Raw genomic sequence first — 21,553 nt, 5'->3', positions numbered from 1 at the left:
CATATTTTTATTAAAACAAGGCACATTTTACTTTATTACATTACATTTTACAATACATATTACATTTCTTTTTCATTACATTACAGTGTCGCATGTTCGTTTTGTTCTATGTTGGTCACAAGATCCTTTGTGTCACTAGTTCCAGGAACTGTATCAGTATTAAAATACAAATTGTTCTCAAAGCTGTCATTTGTTGACAAGCGATTCTTCCTTCTCTTGTAGAAGAAGTAGCCTGCAAGGCCACTTCCAGCTAGGATGAGGATGGCAACAATAACTACAACACCTGTTTTACCATGGTTCAAAGTAGGAGCCTTCTCATCCTTTGTCATTGCTGAAAACAAATACAGACAAATCAAGAGAATGCTACATACTCTTTATCTGATGACTGGAAACAATTTTAGAAAGTGTAATATTTTAAGAAAGTGTTTCATTTGTTTCAAAATAAGTAGAGACAAAGGTAGCAACATAAAATTAATTTATTTTAGAACACTAACATTGCATACTATATTACAAATTATTATTTTTTAAACCTGCATTTGGACACTAAATGGAGTATATTGTATTCTAGGAAACAGTCTGCTTCTAGGGAAGAGATATGGTACACAGATATATCAGAAAATGTAAAAGACATGATACAGAACATTTGTTCTGCTTGTGATCTTACATGGGACTAGTTTTTGTCTACTAGAAAGAGAATATTCTTACCATTTGTAGGCATTTCAGTTGGTGGCATTTCAGCTGCTGGTGGCATTTCTACTGCTGGCATTTGAAAACATTGAAAAAGAATTATGTTATTATACTATTCTGGTTTTTATTTCGATATTTGAAACATATTGAAAATCACTCCTAAACTACAAACTGTCTTGGCACGTATCACATCCAAATTAAAATGTTTGTAGCTTATTTAAAATGTAATGTCTTTACCACAAAATCTGACTTGCTGGTAAAACTGGACATCATTTAAGATGAAGATCCACGTTTTGCTGTGTGGACATTAGATCAGTCTGTAACTACATCTTAGAATCTATGCAGCATATTTAATTCTGAAAAATGTAAGTCCAGGAATTTAAAATGTTCTTCCAGTCTCCCCAATTACACTGCCTGATTTAATTAATAATCCAACAATCCTGACTTCCAAAGGTTTTCCAGAACTCTGCTGGAGTGTCTGACAGCCATCTAGTTTTACATCTACAGACAAATATTACTCTATGTCTAGCTCTTCAAAGTGAAACTAGTCATGATTACTTGGATATTTCCAAGAGTTTCTATCAAGAAAAGTATTTATTAAAGCTGTTTACAATAAAAAGCAGCTTGTTATCTGCCTGCACTGTAGCAGCATGCAAATCTATAGGAAACAGAAGAAAATTATAAAAGCCTCTGTGTAACAGAAGGTGTCAGTTTGCCTGAATATCACCACTTTCTCTCCTGTCCTCGTGAATAGCTCTAGGATCTCCACGTGCTCTTTGGCAGTAAGGACTGCCAGCCGTCAGGCTGAAAAGCCACGTGAGCCACAGTCTAGCTCTCCATGCCCAACATTATTCTGGTAGGTTTTACACAACCATTTTCCTTAAAAATATCTCACGACTTTTTAAAACCCTAAAATGCTGCATGCTCTCTATGCAGCCACACTTTTGAAGTGCTTGCTGGAAGCATTGACTGTTTGCTAAATTACATGTCAAGTCCAGTTCTGGGCTCCTCAGTACAAGAACGAGAGTGAGTTACTGGAGGAAGTCCACTGAACGGCCATTAAGATGATGAAGGGACTGTAACATTTCTTACATGAGGAAAGGCTGAGAGAGCAGGAACTTTTCAGCCTAGAAGCAAAGGTTCAGGAGGGACCTTATGAATGTGTACAAACATCTGAAATGAGGATGTAAAGACAATGGAGCCAGGCTCGTCTCAGTGGTGCCCAGTGACAGGACCAGGGCCAATGAGCAAAAAAATGTTGACTGACAAAGTTTGGTAGAGCACTGATCAGACATATTAAGCACTTCAGCTTTGATTTTAAGAATGAGATGACCACATGCTAAGTCTACCTACAAACAGTTAAACAAGCAGTTAACTGAGGAATACGAATCTGCTGTCCTGAAAAGTGAGAGTAGGATGCCATGAACACACTATACTACTCACTGTTTGGAGCATGATCAACTAGCACCTGTTGAACTGCTGAGCAGCTCTTTATAGTACCTCCTTACTTAAGAAATAAAGTTGTATTATTTATGGAATAGACCCATTACAGGATTTCAAATTACCAAGGAAAAAATTACATTAAACTGGAGAAGAAAATAGCATCTATTTTACAGGAAGACTTCAGCCACAGGTTTGTGTTTGCAGCCTCTTCAGAAAACAGCAAAAATAACAAGTCATTGCAAATAAAATCATACTTCTAATACCCCATTTATTAGCCTATAGCTATTTAATACATTTATTTGTTTTTAATTCTCCAAATGGAGCATTATCACAGCTTTGCAAAATTGTGCTGAGCCAAGCTGCATTTCTACAACTCAGACTGTGTAGAACTCAATTGTATCCTACTCCTGTGTAAGTACCTATCTAGTCCTTGTGTTAACAATGGCATTTGTCTGACTACATGGTATTCCAGCTCAGGAGGCTAGACTGGCTGGAGCTAATCCTAAGAAAAATAACTGTCCTTTCAATCGCTTCAGCTCCTGGAAAGAGCTCAGCATAGAAACAGGTGAATGCCAGCATCAGCAAAACAGGTGAGTTGAATGGTCGAAAATAAAGGGTGGCCTTTGATTTTAGCACTTGTTACCTAGATTTATGACTGTTCTGGATAGAGAATGAAAATAAAGTGCTTTTTTGTTTGTCAGTCACAATGTAAAAAGATGAGTAAGTAGGCTCTAAGTGGGTGGTTGCATCTGACAGTTCTGCAGTATTTCCTGTGGAAGATACAGCCATCATTACAAGGATCTGAGTACGTAGAAGTAGTTTTGCATAAGAGCAAATTTATAGACAAGACAGCAGAATTTCTCCCATTTCCAGTCTTGTAGAGGAAGTGGGCGTATTGTAGTACTTTCTCAGTAAACATGAGTAAGAGATTTTAATATTGCAATACATGCTGGAAGAAATTATTAAGATGACTTTTAGAAATACACACACACTAGATGTCCTTACTATAAAATTTGTCCATTCAGTTATTTCAAAACATTTCCAGTTTAGCATATTCAGAGTATGTTATTTGCTCTGCTTTTTGTTCTTCCATCTTCCCAGGAAGGGAACAGGAGAACACAGAGACAAAATGTCCCAAACTGTTCATTGGTTCACAATTCATAAATATGCAATTCACAGAAACACTACTTCATACTTGGAAAAGGCATGCAATTGAGACTCCCAGAGGGATATAAGCAAAGGTACAGTTAAGACAGAAACATAATATTTTTTTAAACAGTTCTGAAGGAACTCAAGCACTGGTCACCTTTTCTACTTTCTGACAAGAATTATTCCTGTTGTTGGCATACAAATGTGTATCCCTCGGCATTCATAAAACCCAGAAACACCCAGAAAAAATGCACAGGGTGTAACAGCCATCTAATACTAGCACATAAAGAGTATAATCTATAAACGAAACAAATGTACAAATGTAGCACTTACTTTTTGGCTTTTTACAGACATAGCCTTTGTAGGAAGAACAGTAGATATTATTCCAGTACCCAGAGTGTGCGTAAATTTCAACGCAATGCTCATTTTGTTGAGGGGAAGGTTCTCCTACATTCCAGTTAACAAAACTCACTGCAGTGTTGTCTAGCCACAGCCATTCTCCTAATCGGAAAAACATTGATTATGGAAAAACAAGATAGTATTCACTTCCATCTTGAAATCTGCTCCACATTTATTGCCTTCCTGACAAATCTAAGTGAGGTCACTCTTGGAGACAAGCCTCTAGACTTTTTCTAGATATTTCATGTTGACCTTAATTTTTTATGCAGATGATACAATATCAATTATTGACAAATGGCAGGTGAGTCTGGCATGTGATGTTACAAACTCAAGAACATTTAAAGATCTCCAACAATTTATTGCAATGGGGCAGTATCGGTTATTTGGTTTATAGAAATTACTGATGTCAGAAGATAATTTATCTTCAACAGAATGCCCTTTATTTCAGTAATTTGTAGGGAAGTTCTGTATTACTTTTTTCAAAGCCCCCACTGAAGTCTTTCTAAGTCAAATTTTCTTCCATATTATTTTTTTCTGCTCCTTCTCACTGACTTTACACACGCAATGTTCCTGCTTCAGAAATCTTATGATCACTGTTGTTTAGCCATGCTGGGACTTTGTCTCTTCCTTCCTGTTTCTTTTTTCTTACTTTCTTTGGATAGTGTTATTTATTTAGAAAAATGTGTCCCTTGTGACTCTTAAGTTGTACTCAAACAAGTAATTTCTTAGACTCAGCAAGAAAATTGGGGTTTTTTCTTGTAAAAATGTTCATATTTTTTACTATCTAGTAATACAATGACACTTACTTTCTGAAGCAGCTCTTGTCTTTATGACCACGTTAAGAACGTTATCATTCTGTTCCCTGTTCCTAGTAACAGGAGGAAGGGCAAAGGGTACAAGCTGGAACAAAGGAGTTTCCATTTAAATATGAGGAAAATCTTTACTGTGATGGTGACAGAGCACTGGAACAGGTTGTCCAGGGAGGTTGTGGAGTCTCCTTCTCTGGAGATAATCAAAACCAGCCTGGATCCACTCACAAAGTCCTGCGTAATGTGCTCTAGGTGATCCTGCTTTAGCAGGGGGAGTTGGACTAGATGAGCTCTAGAAGTCCCTTCCACCTCTGACGATTCTGTGATTAATCTGAACGGCACAAGGCTGAAGTAACTTTTAGGTCCATCATAAAGACATAAATATCTATTTAATTTAAAGCTAACTGTATTGTTGAAAAAAAACAATAATGAGCATCTTGAGATTTAATTAAAGCAGCCTGTTGCTTGTTGTCTCTTACCTTCCTTCCTTCCTTACAGTGAGGCAGAAAATACAAAAACTTGTGGTACACAATTTCAAAGACACAAACAATTCCAACTTCAAAGTGAAGCTGTGCTGAGGGCCAACTGTAACTAAAGACAGGTGACGGGTCATTCCAGGATGGTGATTCCAAAAATGAGAGGTGATGTTAGCCACATTATTCTCTATCTCAAAAATTGGAGTAACTCTATGACAAACATAAGAACCCAGGGCCTCTCCACATTTTGGCTTTGGCTCAAATCTCTTTGTGGTTCTGTCTGTACTCGCTGTGTGCACCCTGGTGCCTTACTTTGTTGTGAATTACTTTGCTTGCTTTAAGATGGACCTTCTCTGTTTGACCTTTCTTTATCTATTGCTAGTTACTGCCTGATTACAACTGATCAGCTTCCCTTATGATGATAATAAATTACCTTTTTTAATCTAAGTTTTATGTATTTCAGAAGTGTAATGTGAAATTATGTGAAAACAGCTTGTGACAGCAATTCATCAAAGATGCCAAAACTAAAAAAATTACCATCCACATTCCTGTACATTCCTGTCCAAAATGTTGATACTTTCTCTTCAAGTGGTTCAATGGTGTATGCCAGAAAGTTGGCTTCAGCTGAGTCTTCAACTGATACCAAAGAAGCACCTGGAAGGAACAGATAAAAAAATCACTTAGAGACATAAGTTTCACAGTGAAAAGCATTGTAATTACCCTGTCAAATGCCAGTCTTACTTTTGACACCAATTATCTGTGTCATATTCCAAATGCCATTTGAAGTTCAAAACGGAAACTAACTTAGGAAAATATCTTACAAATAATGCTGGCATTGTTGCTGATTGATTTCTTATTATTTCCATGACACTGCACTAGCATTTTGCTTGTGTCTTCATCCACTGGGAAATAGCAGCATAACTGAACAACAGCTCCAGGTGAAATACAACAGGTCAGTATGGTCTAAACCTTAAGTTTCTACTGATGTGTTTTTAAAAAAATAGCCTAAACAAAATTAAAAGGTTTTGGTAAAAAGTATGTATAACTTCAGTCTGTATACCATATAGCTTCACATATTAATGATTAAACATTTTCTGACACTGTGTATAACTCATGTATATCACAGACTTTATTGACTTTCCGAAGTGCAGTCCTTAATGCAACTCTTTAACCAGGTCTTGTTTACTTTCCTACATTCTCTTTATAGCCATCAGAGAAAGAAAGATCATCTAGGTCATCTGTTTCCCAGTTAGCGTAGTACCCTGTTAGTCATCCACGTACACCATGAGTCACTTTGCTCTAGCAAAATCAAGAAATCACAGCATGGAGCCAGCAGACAGAATGAGCTACACAACTTTGTATGGAGTTGCATTAAACACTGAAGAAAGTATATTTTCACTTCATTTTAGTGTGGGGCTGGAATCCAGTTAACATATGGAGCAATAGCTAATTTTGGCACTTGACTGTTTAGATTTGGCTGTTGAATTTGTGAAGACATTTTTTTTCTCAGATGCGGAAGACAAATTCACAGAGGTTTAAAATATAAAAGTAATTTGAATCACTGCTGAGCTACTGATAAATTCCAGTGTGGTTCAGAATTTTCCTTTGAGTAAGATATAATTGGAAAATGTCCAGCTGCAGACAAAACCCAGAGTGCAGCAGGAACTGCAGAATATAAGAGAATGTGGAATGTTCCTCTTTTTTCACTGTAGTCTTTATGTTTTTCTAGTTGTTCCTCTTTAGTTGAATGATATCAGATGCTTGGCTACTGTTAGGTAGTTTGATAAAAATCTTCACTGCACATTCACAAGAGATTACTGAGAGACAATGACAGATGGGGAACCCCTTCAATGACTACTCCCAGGCCCATCACAGGAGCCATTAGTCTATCAAAGGCCAGTCTCCACAAGCACAGGAGCATAGAGGCACAATTAACTCAGATTACGGACTCAGAGCTTGGGGCACCCTGCTCAGGCTCCTCTTAGGGCTGTCGTTGCCCTAGTGTCCAGGCATGAAAGCTGTAAAGACAAGTCAATGCCAGAGTATCTTTCAGACTGAGGGAATGGGGATGTCAGTGACATGAAGTCATAAGTACCCAAATTTTAAATTCCATATAATGCCAGTCTTTTACCATGCCTGCTGAAACAAATGGTCAGTGTCTTTTTTCAGGAATTTAAGTTCAATTGAAAAAGGCAATTTTGGTCTAACTGCAGATTCCAACAACAAAGATGTGAGACAACTGCAGACAACCAGAGCCAGTGAGAGGAGGCACCTGCTAGAACATGCAACATCATCATTTAATTTCTCTCAAACTTCACCTTAAAACTGTTTCATTTTTCCCCCCACTCTTCTTATTGAAAGTCTGTTTCAGAAACTCAGTCCTCCAAAGAAAAGAAATGTTACTTTAGTTCTCTTACAAGCTTATTCAAAATTATAATCATTCTACTTAAAGCAGAGACATGTCTGTAACAGGTAACAGCTGTTATGTGTACAGCTATCAAGGTCCTTTTGACTATGCATAGCTAAGAACATACTCTGCAGCTTTCAAAGACTGAGCATCTGTCCTGTCATCGAAAGAACTCAGAAGACTGTGGAAATGGGTCACCCTGTAAAAATTGTCATAGTATAAAAGACCAAGCTAGTAGCAAGAGTGTTATATTATGGAGACTTCTTTATTTAAAAGTATATTATCAAGTGTCTTCACCCATATGTTATGCAAATGTTGATGTGGAGAATATAGTAAGATTTAAAGAACCTACACCAAAACTTGACCTTCCCTCCAAAATACTAGTTTCTCAAACTAGAGCTGGTAACATACTATTTTATGAGAACCTCAGTACTAGCAGAAAAAGTAAGATTCTTCTTACCCATCTCTAGGTGTCTATATTAGACATGGGTTTCACTGGTAGCTTTATTATCAGTGGAGCTGTTATAAATCCAGTCAGTGGAGTTTAGAGTGCAATTCACCTCACCAAGTGTCAATATATACTTCCAGTGAAGATAACTCTGTGTTGAGTTCCACTGACAGCATGAACAAGATCTCTGCATACTCTGTTGGGAGGTTAGACACCAAAGCCACATTGTCACCAACACTATAAACACCAATGCTATAGGTATATGAGGGCTGACATAATGGGTCTTAGATTACTTTTCCTGAGAAGGAAGTTGGAAGAATGAAACAACAAAGCAAGCCTAGTTTACTATTATATTATGTATCCTAGAGAGGTGTAACTTCCATTCCATTGGCATAATACTGCAATAATCGAGGAGTAAATTAGATCAGGAAAACAAAAATGGCATTAAAATAAGATTTAGTGACTGATGTGGATAAGGCTGGCTGCATCCTAGCAGGGTCAGAGTACAAATTTTCCACTTTAGTGATCTCCACTCCAGGCTAAACAGCTCCTCTAAAGCTTGGTTCCACATGCATGAGAGACAGTGTGTGTCACTGTAGACACCTATTTTCCATCTCCTCCCAAATTAAGGCAATAATTGGATGCAACTGTTTTGTCCAACACTTGGACCATCCTTGAAATTACAAAAACACATAGCACATCTTCAGCTTTCCACTGAGAGGAAAAACAAGTCAGAAATACCTGTTATTTTCTTAAGGAAGACACTCACCTAGTCGAAGACATTCTAAAGATGCCTGGGCCCAATTTCTTGTAGATGAAGATTCAATGTAGTAGCAATGACCTCGGAAAGGGATCCAAGACTTCTGTTCTGATTCAGGGCACTTTCCTGGAAGTTGAGGGGGCTCAGTGGGAGCTTGAACTATTTAAAAAATATAGATTAAAAAAAAAAGAAAGCATAAAATTTAAAGAAATAGCTTCTCATACATTCTTTTAAAATGAATAGATTATTCTAATCAAGTGTTGGAAAACTCACTCAGGTCTTTAAAAGGTAACCTTGCCAGCTTATACTGCTTACTACAACGCAATAATGGGAAAAAGTCCTAAAGATGTGAACAAAAAGTACTTAAACTGTAGTTTCAAGAAATCTAATTTAGCAAAGAATCCAAGCATGTTTTTGTCTTTCTGAATACATTCTGAAGTTCGCTCAATTCTTTATTCACAAACATATTTTCATACCTGACTTCTTTGCTGAATTAGGGCCCATATGAACTCGGTCATACAAGTTGTGACCTAATATCATGCAATGCAGAAGGCATTATCAGAAGACAGTAATAGGAGTTTCAGTTCCAAAACATTAGATAGGGCAGCCTGAAGAAACATCCTTACAAATTTCTGTACCACCTTTAGTTTTTTGTTTAGTTATAAAAGGAAAAGCTGAAAAGCTGTTCCCCCTTCAATATCATAGCTAGCCATGAACCATATGGACACCTTTCATTTCCTTTTGATTTTTGAGATTTTTGGTCTTTCATGCTTAGTCAGTATCAGAATAAATAGCAGAGTAACGTGAGTCTTAGCTTTGCAAAATATATTTAACGTTATTAATGTCAAGTGATGGCTATTTGCAGTCACACTGCCTTAATATGTTTCAGCTCTCATTTTAAAGCAGCCCTATTCAATACAAGCAAATTTTAATTATTTCATATATTTAGCTCCTGAAATTAAAATAGATAGGTAGATAGGTAGGTAGGTAGGTAAGTAGGTAGGTAGGTAGGTAGGTAGGTAGGTAGGTAGGTAGGTAGGTAGGTAAACATTAGATAGGGCAGCCTGAAGAAACATCCTTACAAATTTCTGTACCACCTTTAGTTTTTTGTTTAGTTATAAAAGGAAAAGCTGAAAAGCTGTTCCCCCTTCAATATCATAGCTAGCCATGAACCATATGGACACCTTTCATTTCCTTTTGATTTTTGAGATTTTTGGTCTTTCATGCTTAGTCAGTATCAGAATAAATAGCAGAGTAACGTGAGTCTTAGCTTTGCAAAATATATTTAACGTTATTAATGTCAAGTGATGGCTATTTGCAGTCACACTGCCTTAATATGTTTCAGCTCTCATTTTAAAGCAGCCCTATTCAATACAAGCAAATTTTAATTATTTCATATATTTAGCTCCTGAAATTAAAATAGATAGGTAGATAGGTAGGTAGGTAGGTAAGTAGGTAGGTAGGTAGGTAGGTAGGTAGGTAGGTAGGTAGGTAGGTAGGTAGGTAGGTAGGTAGGTAGGTAGGTAGGTAGGTAGGTAGGTAGGTAGGTAGGTAGGTAGGTAGGTAGGTAGGTAGGTAGATAGATAGATAGATAGATAGATAGATAGATAGATAGATAGATAGATAGATAGATAGATAGATAGATAGATAGATAGATAGATAGATAGATAGATAGATAGATAGATAGATAGATAGATAGATAGATAGATAGATAGATAGATAGAAGCATCTAAGTATATCTCAACAAACAAGCCAGCACAGTGAACTCTAAAGAGATAACAATTTTAATTGCAATGGTTAGATTGAATTTCTTACCATCAGGTTTTTTGCAAACAGAGAAGTAACTTTCATTGCAGGATCCTGTCTTCCAGGCTCCAGAGACATCTAGATAGACACAGCCCAATTTCTGTTTTGGTTCCCCTTCAGCCCATTTAGTATATTTCATTCTCCAGTTATCAATCCATTCATAACGCCCGTTGGTCTAAGAACAAAACAAATCAAGAAGAAGGATTAAATTCTAAGTATTAACCATTCCTTCATCAGTCAAATGTATGCAGAACCTTGTGCTAGAAGGTTTCTTTGTAGAAATCAGTAATGAATTCAAATGGCTCAAACTTTTAAATGTGTTTTGTAACAATAGTTATGCATTGAAAAAACAGCAGAACAACAAATGCTTTTCAGCAAAAGGTAGCTTTTCAGCAGGGTAGGTGACAGGGAATTAATTTTAAACTTTACAAAACTGTTAATTTGGGACTAAGAAAATGTCATTTTAAATAGTTTTTAGGAGTTAAAGTCTGATGACTAATTTTTGTGCTCTCTGTTTCACCCCAAATTTCAAGAAATGTGGATTATTTTAAATTACGCTACATTTAAAACCTTAATATTTTCCCACCAAAGTTGGTGAATTTAGTGAATCACCCTGTTGATTAGGTTAGGGTAATCTTTTAATCTTTTTAGGGTTTTAGGGAGTGGTGTGTTATGTTCACACATTTGAATTTCTTTCATGTGCTCAGCCAAATGGAGTTAATGTGGAAAAAGTGTCTGTGCCAAGAACAAAGGGTAGTGTGTTTTAACATCCAGAAAGAAAGAAAATATCCAAGAGCTAGGAGAGGGGAAACAAATAAAATTTAATTTGGTAAACCAATTGATTATTTAACTAACTAGCCCCAAAAATGTTGCAAGAGTAATGGCAATAACATTTCATTCTATTTCTGAAAATTAAGTATTGTCATTTAGAATTAATGCTTTCTACTATGCATCTGAAGTTATGTGGGTTTTATCTCAAATGCACCATATATACAGAGATATTTCAAGATGCTAGCCTAAAATGTCTCATTTAGAAGCACACAGTGTGATGTCACAAAGTGTGAAAACCATGTAACACATAAAATTTAATCAAAGTACTGGAAGAGGATGGATTCCCACCTGTAAATCAGACCTCAAACAAAAGTATTTAGGACCAGGATGTAAACTAATAAGCTATAGGAAAGAGCTAGGATAAGGCTTTTCTATTCTTGATTTGTCCATAAGAAAAGCAGCATCACATTCAATTACTTTGATGATCTTACCACATTACTGTTTAGACCAATCCACAAAGGCACCCCATACTTTAATAGCTTTAGCCACAGGAATGAATGACTGTAGGGGTCTAAGATGCTGGAAAGGTCAAATTGATCACGTTTGCAGTTTTTTCGTGCATCCTCCCATTGCATTTTGGTATGGATGAACAAATAACTACTGTTACCATAACGGATAATGCTGGATGGGGATGAACTTGTAGAAGGCAGAAACTCAGCATCTGTAAAATAAAGGGTGAAAAAAGACCCATACACTTGTTCAAAAGGAGATTATTATTTCACTGCAGTTGCAAACAGGAGTAAATAAAAAACCTTTTTTCTTGATTTCATATTCCCTGACTTGACAACATGAGTTAGAAGTACTATTCTTTAAGTCAATATCAGTAATAAAAATCAATTACAAAACTGTAGAAAGGTAGATGAAAGCAACCTCTGACAAGGAGTAAAAGAGCATTCTTTATAATCCTCCAGAATAGATTTACTAAAATTATTTAGGATTAGATGAAATCTCAGATTCTTTAATAAAATATTCTTTTCATCAAACTAAATTCTTTGCAGAGACTGTGCTGTTTTCCAGAGTTTTTTGTTTTGGTTTTTTGGGGTGTTTTTTTTCCAAGAGAAGGAAAGGAAAATTCCACAACAGACCAGTCCTTAAAAAGAAATCAAATACTTAAATACAGGTTTACACTGCTTTTTAACTTTCTTTTTGGAGATTAATTACTGCAAGTTCAGTGTAGGTAAGTTACAGTTGTGCTTCAAACAGTTCATGCTACAGGTAAAAGACAGCATTTTCCAGAATATGTATGGAAAAAACCCCATGTGTTCAGAAAATGACATACAAATCAATGGAACAAATATCATGTCAGGAGTCATACTAGACACATAGATACAGATACAAATTCCAGGTCAGGAAGGCAGCAAAATGGCAGTTCCGGGGAAGGCTCAGCTGAGAGCAGTAACTCTAACTGGACCCTCTAACACAAGTGAAACATTTAGAAAACAGTTTGTGGATGTATATTTATTGGAAGTGAAATGATGTTGAAATCCATACAGCCAAGCAATTCACTGAAAAACCATAAAGTCTGATTGTGTTTTAACTAAAAAGACAAGTACCTGCATTAATTTGGCATATATATCCTCTGCTGGTATCACAACTCTCATCAGCCCACTTCCCTGCTTCTTTAACAGGACTGTTTCTCATGACAACACAATCAGCCTCAAGGCAAAAAGATATAAAATCATTTACAAATAGCAAAAAGAAGCAAATATGAAACTGTCATCCCCCCCTTTACATCTTCAGACACAAGTAATGGCTTCAGTTTTACTCTCATAACCTTGTATTATTTAACAGCATAAGTTTTATGATGTGGAGGTTCTGTTGCTCTCGCACTTCACAAATTTCTTAATAGTGGGGTGATTAAGTAGACCAGAGAAGCTCCAGTATTCTCATCTTTCCAGGCATGCAGCATGGAGAGAAAGGAAGCCACCAACAATTGAAAGAGAAATTACTATTGTAGATAAAAAGTTACCTTTGATCCAGTATAAAAACTGGACCCACAACAGGCAATGAACATTTCTGACATTCCAATCTTTAAGTGTATTGTTGCAAGCTGTAACACTCTACACAGCAAAATTAGAACTGCTCCTGCCCAAAATCAGCCATTGAACTGTCAGTACCACCTTTACAGTGACATTTCAACGTCTGATATAGACACAATAGCTAGAACTTATTAGCACATGTTAAACAAACAGTGATGAATGCAAAAGGATATGTGTGTACAAATACGCAACTAAGCATCCACGTTTTAGTTTATTTACTTTGTTTTCTGTCCAGGAGGAGATACACAGATAAACACTTCATCTGCAAGTGAAATGCGTTGACTTAAATCTTTCAAACTGAACAGCTGCATAGTAATTGGTATTAACCATGATAAATTGGTGTTTTCTAAGGTCAAGCCAACTTAGAAATAAATCTGAGATATATAAAATTGGGACTTTGTAAGTTTTCACAGAAGACTTCATAGAAATCCTAGTACTTTTCATAAAAAGATAAAAGCATATATCGTTCCTCAAGGAAGTAAAGTTTCAAAGACACTTTCTCTTTTGAACTCTGAATTCTCCCAAATTTTCTCCCTCTATGAAGGTAAGAAGGTCAGAGGTGCTACTTTGAAAAACAGAAAAAAGGACTGTATACATAAAAGTAGGATTTATATATTAGAAATGACATTCAAGAGAAATAAAGCTAGTACTATAATGTGCTGTAGTTCCATGGAACAGAACTATAGAAATATATAAGATCAGAGAGAGGAGCTCTGTGACTTATCAGATGAAGAAATAGGGGAAGTGATGTTAATTTCCTTTAATTTTGGTGTTTTTTTCATAAAACCTGAATGGCCATCTCCGTCTAAAAGGATGCCCTTTCTGCACATGTGACTGAGAGAATTTGCTTCTGTGTGAGACTTGGCTGCTTGAAGGGAATGTCTCTAAGTTCCCCTTGCAAGCAAGCTACATGCCAACTGAGATACCTACTAAGTTCAGGCACAGCTGTGATCAGAAGACTAGAAGGATGTGCTCGTTCAATGTGCTTTTGGGACAAATGTCATGAGGCAGGAATCCCACTGTCCCCTTTACCAGAGCTTATGAGAGAATGCAGGGTGAACACAGAAGCACTGTAGCCTTCATGGATGCAGAGAACTGAAATCCAAAGCAAGTCTCTGTACGAGCGCTCAACAGATCCTGTCACCTCTCTCCCTCTCCACCTCTCTCTCTCGCCTTCTCTTCCCCGGTTTTGCCGAGGTTTTCCTTGCAGTTCAGCTGCTGCAGAAGGGCTCCACCAGCACGATCCCTTGCTCTGGTGTCCCTCATACCTCAGTGGCTTCACCAACATGTATAAAAGTAATAAGTCAAGCAGTAACATGTCTCAAAGCACAAGAAATGCATAAATGCAACCTAAAACCAAATTTCAGTGAACAATTTGCAATTGCCATTTACCTGGCCATCGTATGAGTATAAATCCATGCGTCCTGATGGGAAGCCTTTGGCCCAACTGGTGAAGTAAACTCCTGTTCCATCTGTCCAGAGAAACCTCATTTCATGGTTTATATCATTTAATCCAATCCATGTATCAGTAACAAAATCTTTCATATGGAAAGTGAGGAAAGCTAGAGGGAAAGGAAGGCAAAGATAGAGATAAATACTTTTAATGAAGGACAACAGAAATGTCTGGCCTCACTGAGAATGGTGACATTAAATATTTTTTCTGAAATGGAGAGAACTTAATTGTTGACAATGCAAGCAGGTAAGATTACAAGGAGGTAACTTTGAATTTAAGGAACAAGGAACTGTGGCTTTGGGCAAAATACTTCAGCTAAGTATCTAATCTGGTACTGGGAGGAATTTCAAAAGCCTGATAGAAATGTTTTAAATAATGTTTCAAGACATTTTTTAATCCTAGTCCCACAATTGACTTAGAAATATATAGCTATCTAGATCACATTCATGTTTGATAATGCCACCAGGGTGGTTATTCCCTAATGGCATTGTATAGACAGCACCATTGATCACCTACAGCTTGTGCATCTTCACAAGTTACAGAACAGCAAGAGTGTTTCTTCTCTTCCTGGAACACCTGAACAAAAGCCTGAACTGTCTTAGCAGGGGACAGAAGGCACAAGCAACATGCTTAATATGGGTCTCAACAGAACTATTAATCAGAAGCAAATCTGTTACCACAGCTTTGCCCAAGTCCAGGCTTGTGTGTATTAGCTGGTGTGGGTAGCTCTCCAGTAGAGCAGGCTAGATCAGCTGGCATCCATCAGCCCCTAATCCCCAATACATTGCACATGGTGATAAAATGAACATGTTACAGCTTTTGCCAACGGCTGCAGTCAGTGTTACAAGCTCACTTTTCTTTGCAAAAAATAGATTAACTTCTGTCTGCTCTATCAAATGTTTTCCTTTATTTAGTCTTTTTAAATGAACACAACTTTTTTTCCAGACATGAAACACGTAGACTTCATTGCCAAATGTTAGATTTGCAGTTTTGTCAGAAACTATATGAGGAACTTAAGTCTTTATGCCTACACAGACAGCAATAACAACTGTTTTGTGCTAATAGCTTTATTGCTCATGATTCTTTTACCTAGATTTCAAGCCAGGTGCGTGAACCACCTGAAATCTGTACTATAGAAAGTATTTTGGAGAAGTATTTAACTGTGTATGGAAAGTGGAATTTTGATTTTTCATCACTTCAAATGCAGACAACATAAGTAGTAAAAAATTCATGTCAGCAGTCTAATCTATTTAATTGCTCAGACTACAACATAGACTTGTTTCACAATGGTTGATTTTTCAGTATGCTCTTCTGAGTTCACAAACAGTATGTGTTGTGTAAAATCCATTTCTCATCACTTCATTATAAAACAGTATTTCTAAAAAGATAATGATAATAGCATCTATCAAAAGCTTCCCCATTTTTTCATTTGAATGTGTGCCGTGTTTATTCAAGCGAGAGGTAATTTCCCTCTGCTCATCTCCCCCAGTCAGGGACGAGCTTTCGGTTCATTAAAATAAGCTCTTTCAGTGAAAAGAATGGTACCTCTTTCGTGAGTTGTGGGTGGGAATATGAACAGTCAAACTTCTGTCCCAAGCTGCCAAGAGTCAGCAAGTTCTAATCCTAAAGGTATTCTGCTTGAGTTAATAGGAAAGCCATGCAGCGAGTTAATGCCACCTAGTGAACTACATCATTTGCAATGGAACTTGCTGGGTCCAGCTGGCATCATGTGTAAGCATAAAAAGCACTACTTTAGCTGACAGGACAAATAGACATTATATGTATACCTAAGCCAACATTAAAATTGGTTAGATTCAGGTGAAGACTTCATTGTAAATTTCTAGAAGTCATGTTTTGGAACAAAAATCAAGATGTGCAGTCATTATTATAATCCTGTCTTTACACAAATACAATAGCTATCCTGTAAAAATCAAATATAGTCTCATCTAGTTGGTACAAAACTATACACAGTACCTTGCACTTGTTCATTAGGGATAGTGGCCAGGTTTCCTCCTAAATTCATGCAAGCTGTTCGTGCAGCATGCCAAGTGACACGTTCATCTTCTGTAGATCCAAATATTTTGTAACACTAAAACATGAACAAATTCTCTATATGTTATCTTTACTCAAATATCCCTCAAATATTGAAAACCACTGCTTTAAGCAAAGCAGGATGGAGAAAAGACAGTAAAATAATGCATTTATCTGAAAAAAAAAATCCCACGTTCGTCTTAAAATGAAGGGGGTTTTCTTGGTCCTCGTTCTATATTAAAATTAAAGGTCTTAAGAAAGTGTTTTGCTTAACAAGACGCGTTAGATTTAATCTGAAACATCTAGAAAATAAGCAAAGACTGACTTTTTATAGACAGTCAGGTAACAGTGTTAACTTATGCATGACTGAGATTAGTCTGCCTGTTTATTGATTTGACTCTGCAAAGCTTACCATGTTAGTCAGGTTAAGGAAGATAAAATGTATTCAGTACTAAAAAAGCACTATGTTTTGGTTAAAAAACATCAAGACCAAAGCATCAGTACTTCAGGAACTCTGTTTAAAGTCTTTAGGAAATGCCTATCAAAAGTTTTGAAGAAATTACTAGTGAGTGACTTTTGTCACTCACTTTTTGCAACTGAATATGCTCATCTGCATTCATTACAAGCATCAAAAAAGCATCTTTCCTGCAAAGCAGTGGGTGGGCAGGCAGGCAAGGAAAAGCATGCAGGCATCAACCATCTCTCTGTAGAAGACAGCAATAGTCTAATAAGGAATAGCAGTATTAGGTAATACCATTGTTTTCCATATAATGCTTTGCCAAATATCCAACATGCACTGTTTTTGTTACAGTACCTTATCACGAAAGGAAAGCCAAGTTGGACGACATCCTCTTGGAGTTGAAAATGTTGTTGGAGGAACAGTGGAATTAATGGAACTGTTGTGCCTTTCACATATGTAGGGATTCGGATAACCACAGTTTATATCATTCCAAAGCCCTGCACGTAGGATAAATGGGGAATTTTATAACACCACATCCAGAGATGATTAAGTGGAAATGAGTTTCACACATTATTACACAAAATGTTTTTAGTTGACAAATCAGATCAAGTTCTCACAGTCTCTCACTTTCTTATAATTCTGTATCAGCATCTAGGATAAATATGTCACTTTATATACATTGTAATTATAAAATGTTGAAAGCGGGGTAGAACCAGCTACCAGAAAAAACAATTTTATAGTGTCACTTTAAGCCAAATTTAGTAAAAAATATAAAAAAGTTGTACAGCAATCACAACCACAGACCTCTGTAAGAGCTTCCCCATGCTAGGAATAAAGCAAACACAAGAGCACAACACTATTAAGTCCTGAATACAATACTATGTTCTTCTATAAACATTTGCAAAAGAAACAAAAAGGAAGGGGTGCCTTGCAGAAGAAAAAAAAAAGTTGAAACACAAACAGACAAATAATGAAATTCAGAAACAAACATTAAAAAAAACTCACCTAAATTTTTATACATAACTACACAGTTTTCATCGTTATTTGCAAAGTTAGGTTCATGTGGTGCCCATGCCAAATAATTCACTGGAGTGCCATCCATCCAGCTTAAGAAAAACAATCCAACAAAACACGTCTTTAACATACAAATGGAATTGCTTCTATGTTACAAAAAGTAATTTTACGTTATGTTTAATAGAGTATTTCATATTTTAAGGTGTACAAGGTTTTCCTGACAAATTTGCCTCCTTGCCAATTGCACTAAACTTACTCCATGCCCAAAGATGTGCGTGTACGTGTTGAAGTTGTGTTCACTCTGCATTTAAGAAATATGCTGACTCTTTTGCAACTGACAGGACAATACTCAATCATTCAAGTCAACATAAAGGCAAGACATCTTTCCAGTATGAGAGCACCCAGATGCTCACCATTTCCCCCAAGTCCTACAATCCTTTTATCTATTACAAAGATAAGAGATTGTATTCACAACACATTAAAATGTTTGGTCTTTCCCCTATGCAGACGAAAAGGACATGACCTACAAGGGAAATTCTTGTGACATTATGCCCTACCATAAGGAAAAAAAAAAAAAAAAAAAATTAACAACCATGTAGATTAAACAATAAAGAATTAAAACTTAACCACACAACTAAACACTTATCAGGAGATATATCCATGTTGGACTGTGACAGAGGTGCCCAGGTTGACCCTTCAGACATATAAACAAGGTACTTCACTTAAAAGTATATTCATCTTAAGGTCCCTACGAAAACAATTGAATGACTGAGACATGTCCTTTTCAGAAGGTGATCTGACCTACCTAAGATCCTACTTATCCTCTGGAGGGTTCTCATTGTCACTGTGGATAAGGAGAATAAGAACTACTAAGCATCTACTCAGGCACTTCAAGACCCAGACTGAACAGAAACCAAGCCTCAAACAGAATCACATGTGAAAATTAGTATAGTGGTGCATAGTGACATTCAGAAAACCTTTCAGACAACCTGCTTATCTTCACAGCGCACCTGAAGTTATATAATGGCTATAATCAGCTATCCTGATTCCACAAAATAAAAATAAAAAACATTGCATTTTTCCCTTTATTACAGTCAGCTTCTAACGGTTAAGGAGAAGGGGAAAAGAATGCTTTCACCTACCAGAAATCTTCTGTATTTTGAGTTAGCATCTATTAATATTTTCAGTATAAATCATTAAATTATTGAAACTAAAAGTCCTGACTAAAAATTCAAAATACAATATCTGCCATGTAATTTTTCTCCTGCTTTGGGTGAATTCTACGTAGGAAACATGCAGTATTTCTCCTGGATAATCTGGAACTAAATCAATATGATATTTAACCAACTTGAGAGTACAGCCATATTTAAATTGAGCCTCAAAATTAGGTACATACTTCCAAAATCCATGCCCTGTTGAGTTAACTTGTTTGGTCCTCCAGGCTACAAAATCCTAAAACAAATAGTAAAGTACCACTTTCCAAATCTCATAGACCTGGCATAAACTCCTAAATAGGAAGGTAATGCACTTATAATGTTAAAGAATAAGTCAAATTCTAGGGTTGTTGGATCTCCTATAGTTCCAGTGAAATCAAGGAGAAATTCCATTTACTTGAAGGGGAGTTGGTATTCCACAGAAAAAAATTCACCAGTATCTTCAGGAAAAACGTTTAAAATATTCCTTAGATTAGCTACGTTTTACTGGACTAAGAATAAGGCAGATAACAACTGAGAGCAAATTTTTTTCCTGCTATAATCCAATATACAATAACAGTTATACTAGTAGGGTTAGAATGTCTAACAACAGAAATAGGATTTTTTTTTAAAGGGTATTAAATGTAATGGCACATTGGGGTACATTTACTACAAAATACATTTTATAACCTTGACATTCAAAAAGCATGAAAATCCCACAAAATACAGAGGAAAAAATTTCTAGTTTGCTTTGACAGGCCACAGTTTCATCCAAGCACTTCATTATTTTTGCTCTGCTCTGCTTTATTTTTAAGCCAAATGGAAGCTTGGTGATTCTAGTTGGCCTACCTTGTCCGTTGGTCAACACTCAGTTGTAAACCAATGAAATATGAATCCGTTTTGCCATTTTTCAAGATCTAGAATGTAAATATGAAAATTTTATTAGTGTCCTCTTTTTATAATAGAAATCTGTTGTGTTAATAATGAGTAACATATGTCTGACTGACAAAGGGCATGGATTGCTATATTCTCTAGCTACAACATTTAAGTTAAGGCAGCTCACAGGGGACAGTCCACGGTCAGACTTCACCATCGGCCAAAAGGTGGGTCACTATATCAGTACTTCTCACAGTCTTATGTCAAAGTCACTGAAATTACCATCTTTTAAAAGATACTGATTCTTAAATCTGACTTTTAAGCACATTATTTAAAGAAGTTGGTCTCAAGACACTATGAACAGGCAATCAACCGCAGCCACCTAAGAATTACCGTTTAGAAGCTCTTTCTCATATTAAAATCCAAGCCTTAAGCTGGTTTTCCTGCATAGTTATATTCTTCTAAGGAGAAGAAGACAAAAGGACTAAGCTAAAGACCAAAAAGAGGCTGCTGGGTAGACTACATCCCAGATGCACTGACAAGATCAAAGGCAATGTTCTGAGTGTTACATGAAACCCAATATCTATTTTGATTCACCACTTCAGATAACTTGAGTTTATCTGTTGATAAACTTCACTTTCAGTCAACTTACCTGCCTTACAGAATTGTAGCTCATAAGTGTAGTACTTCTTGCTAAAATGAAGCCACAGATCAATTAAAGGTAGGCATTAAGATTTACCTTAGCACATTCCCAGTTGTGGACAGATATAATGTGGGGTAACTGTGACATTGAATATGAAAAGCAGACTATTATCTGTTTAATGTTTACTGTGCTTATTTCTATACAAAATTCCAAACCAAAATTGTGCTTGTCGTGGCTATGAAACAACCTAAAAATAGAGTTTGAGTTTCTTATTTGTATTAATCTAGCTTAATGCTACTGTAATTTCACTATCATAACACTTGTAGAGAGAGCATCAGAGTAGAAATTATTTGTGCCCATGCTCACTTGTTTAGGATTATTTATTCCATAGTATTAATTATTTTTCTTACGTATCGCCAGAGGAACTTTCTTTCACTTTCATTCTCAATGACAGCAAGGTCTCCAAAGTTCTTCTTGCAGAATTCCCGACCTTTTTCCATAGGAACACTCTCGGTGCTGAAATAATAGTGTTTGTCTCCATGTATAATCCATCCATCCTCAGTAGTCATGTATTCTGTAAGATAAACGGTAAGTTAACTCTTAATGTTCCAGAAATACAAGACATGCTT

General features: G+C 36.4%; 1 protein-coding gene across 1 annotated transcript in view; it reads right to left on the bottom strand.

The window, feature by feature from the left end:
• Positions 1 to 21,553, bottom strand: part of LOC104391878 (macrophage mannose receptor 1-like) — a 57,522-nt gene continuing 35,969 nt past the window's right edge. Inside the window, exons 17-30 of the mRNA XM_010001230.1 lie at positions 21,335 to 21,498; positions 20,255 to 20,322; positions 18,204 to 18,304; positions 17,553 to 17,695; positions 16,682 to 16,796; positions 14,647 to 14,816; positions 12,769 to 12,871; positions 11,647 to 11,876; positions 10,394 to 10,559; positions 8,588 to 8,737; positions 5,501 to 5,617; positions 3,613 to 3,780; positions 706 to 759; positions 1 to 331 (exon numbers count right to left, since the gene is read on the bottom strand). Of these exons, the coding sequence (XP_009999532.1) occupies positions 81 to 331; positions 706 to 759; positions 3,613 to 3,780; positions 5,501 to 5,617; positions 8,588 to 8,737; positions 10,394 to 10,559; positions 11,647 to 11,876; positions 12,769 to 12,871; positions 14,647 to 14,816; positions 16,682 to 16,796; positions 17,553 to 17,695; positions 18,204 to 18,304; positions 20,255 to 20,322; positions 21,335 to 21,498 (2,000 nt within the window). The 3' untranslated portion in view covers positions 1 to 80. The remainder of the gene's footprint in view (positions 332 to 705; positions 760 to 3,612; positions 3,781 to 5,500; positions 5,618 to 8,587; positions 8,738 to 10,393; positions 10,560 to 11,646; positions 11,877 to 12,768; positions 12,872 to 14,646; positions 14,817 to 16,681; positions 16,797 to 17,552; positions 17,696 to 18,203; positions 18,305 to 20,254; positions 20,323 to 21,334; positions 21,499 to 21,553) is intronic.

The sequence above is a fragment of the Chaetura pelagica genome, unplaced genomic scaffold (assembly GCF_000747805.2).
Source record: "Chaetura pelagica isolate M959 unplaced genomic scaffold, ChaPel_1.0 scaffold841, whole genome shotgun sequence".
Lineage (NCBI taxonomy): Eukaryota > Metazoa > Chordata > Aves > Apodiformes > Apodidae > Chaetura > Chaetura pelagica.
The sequence above is the reverse complement of the archived record's forward strand: the minus strand, read 5'-3'. Positions and strand labels throughout refer to the sequence as shown.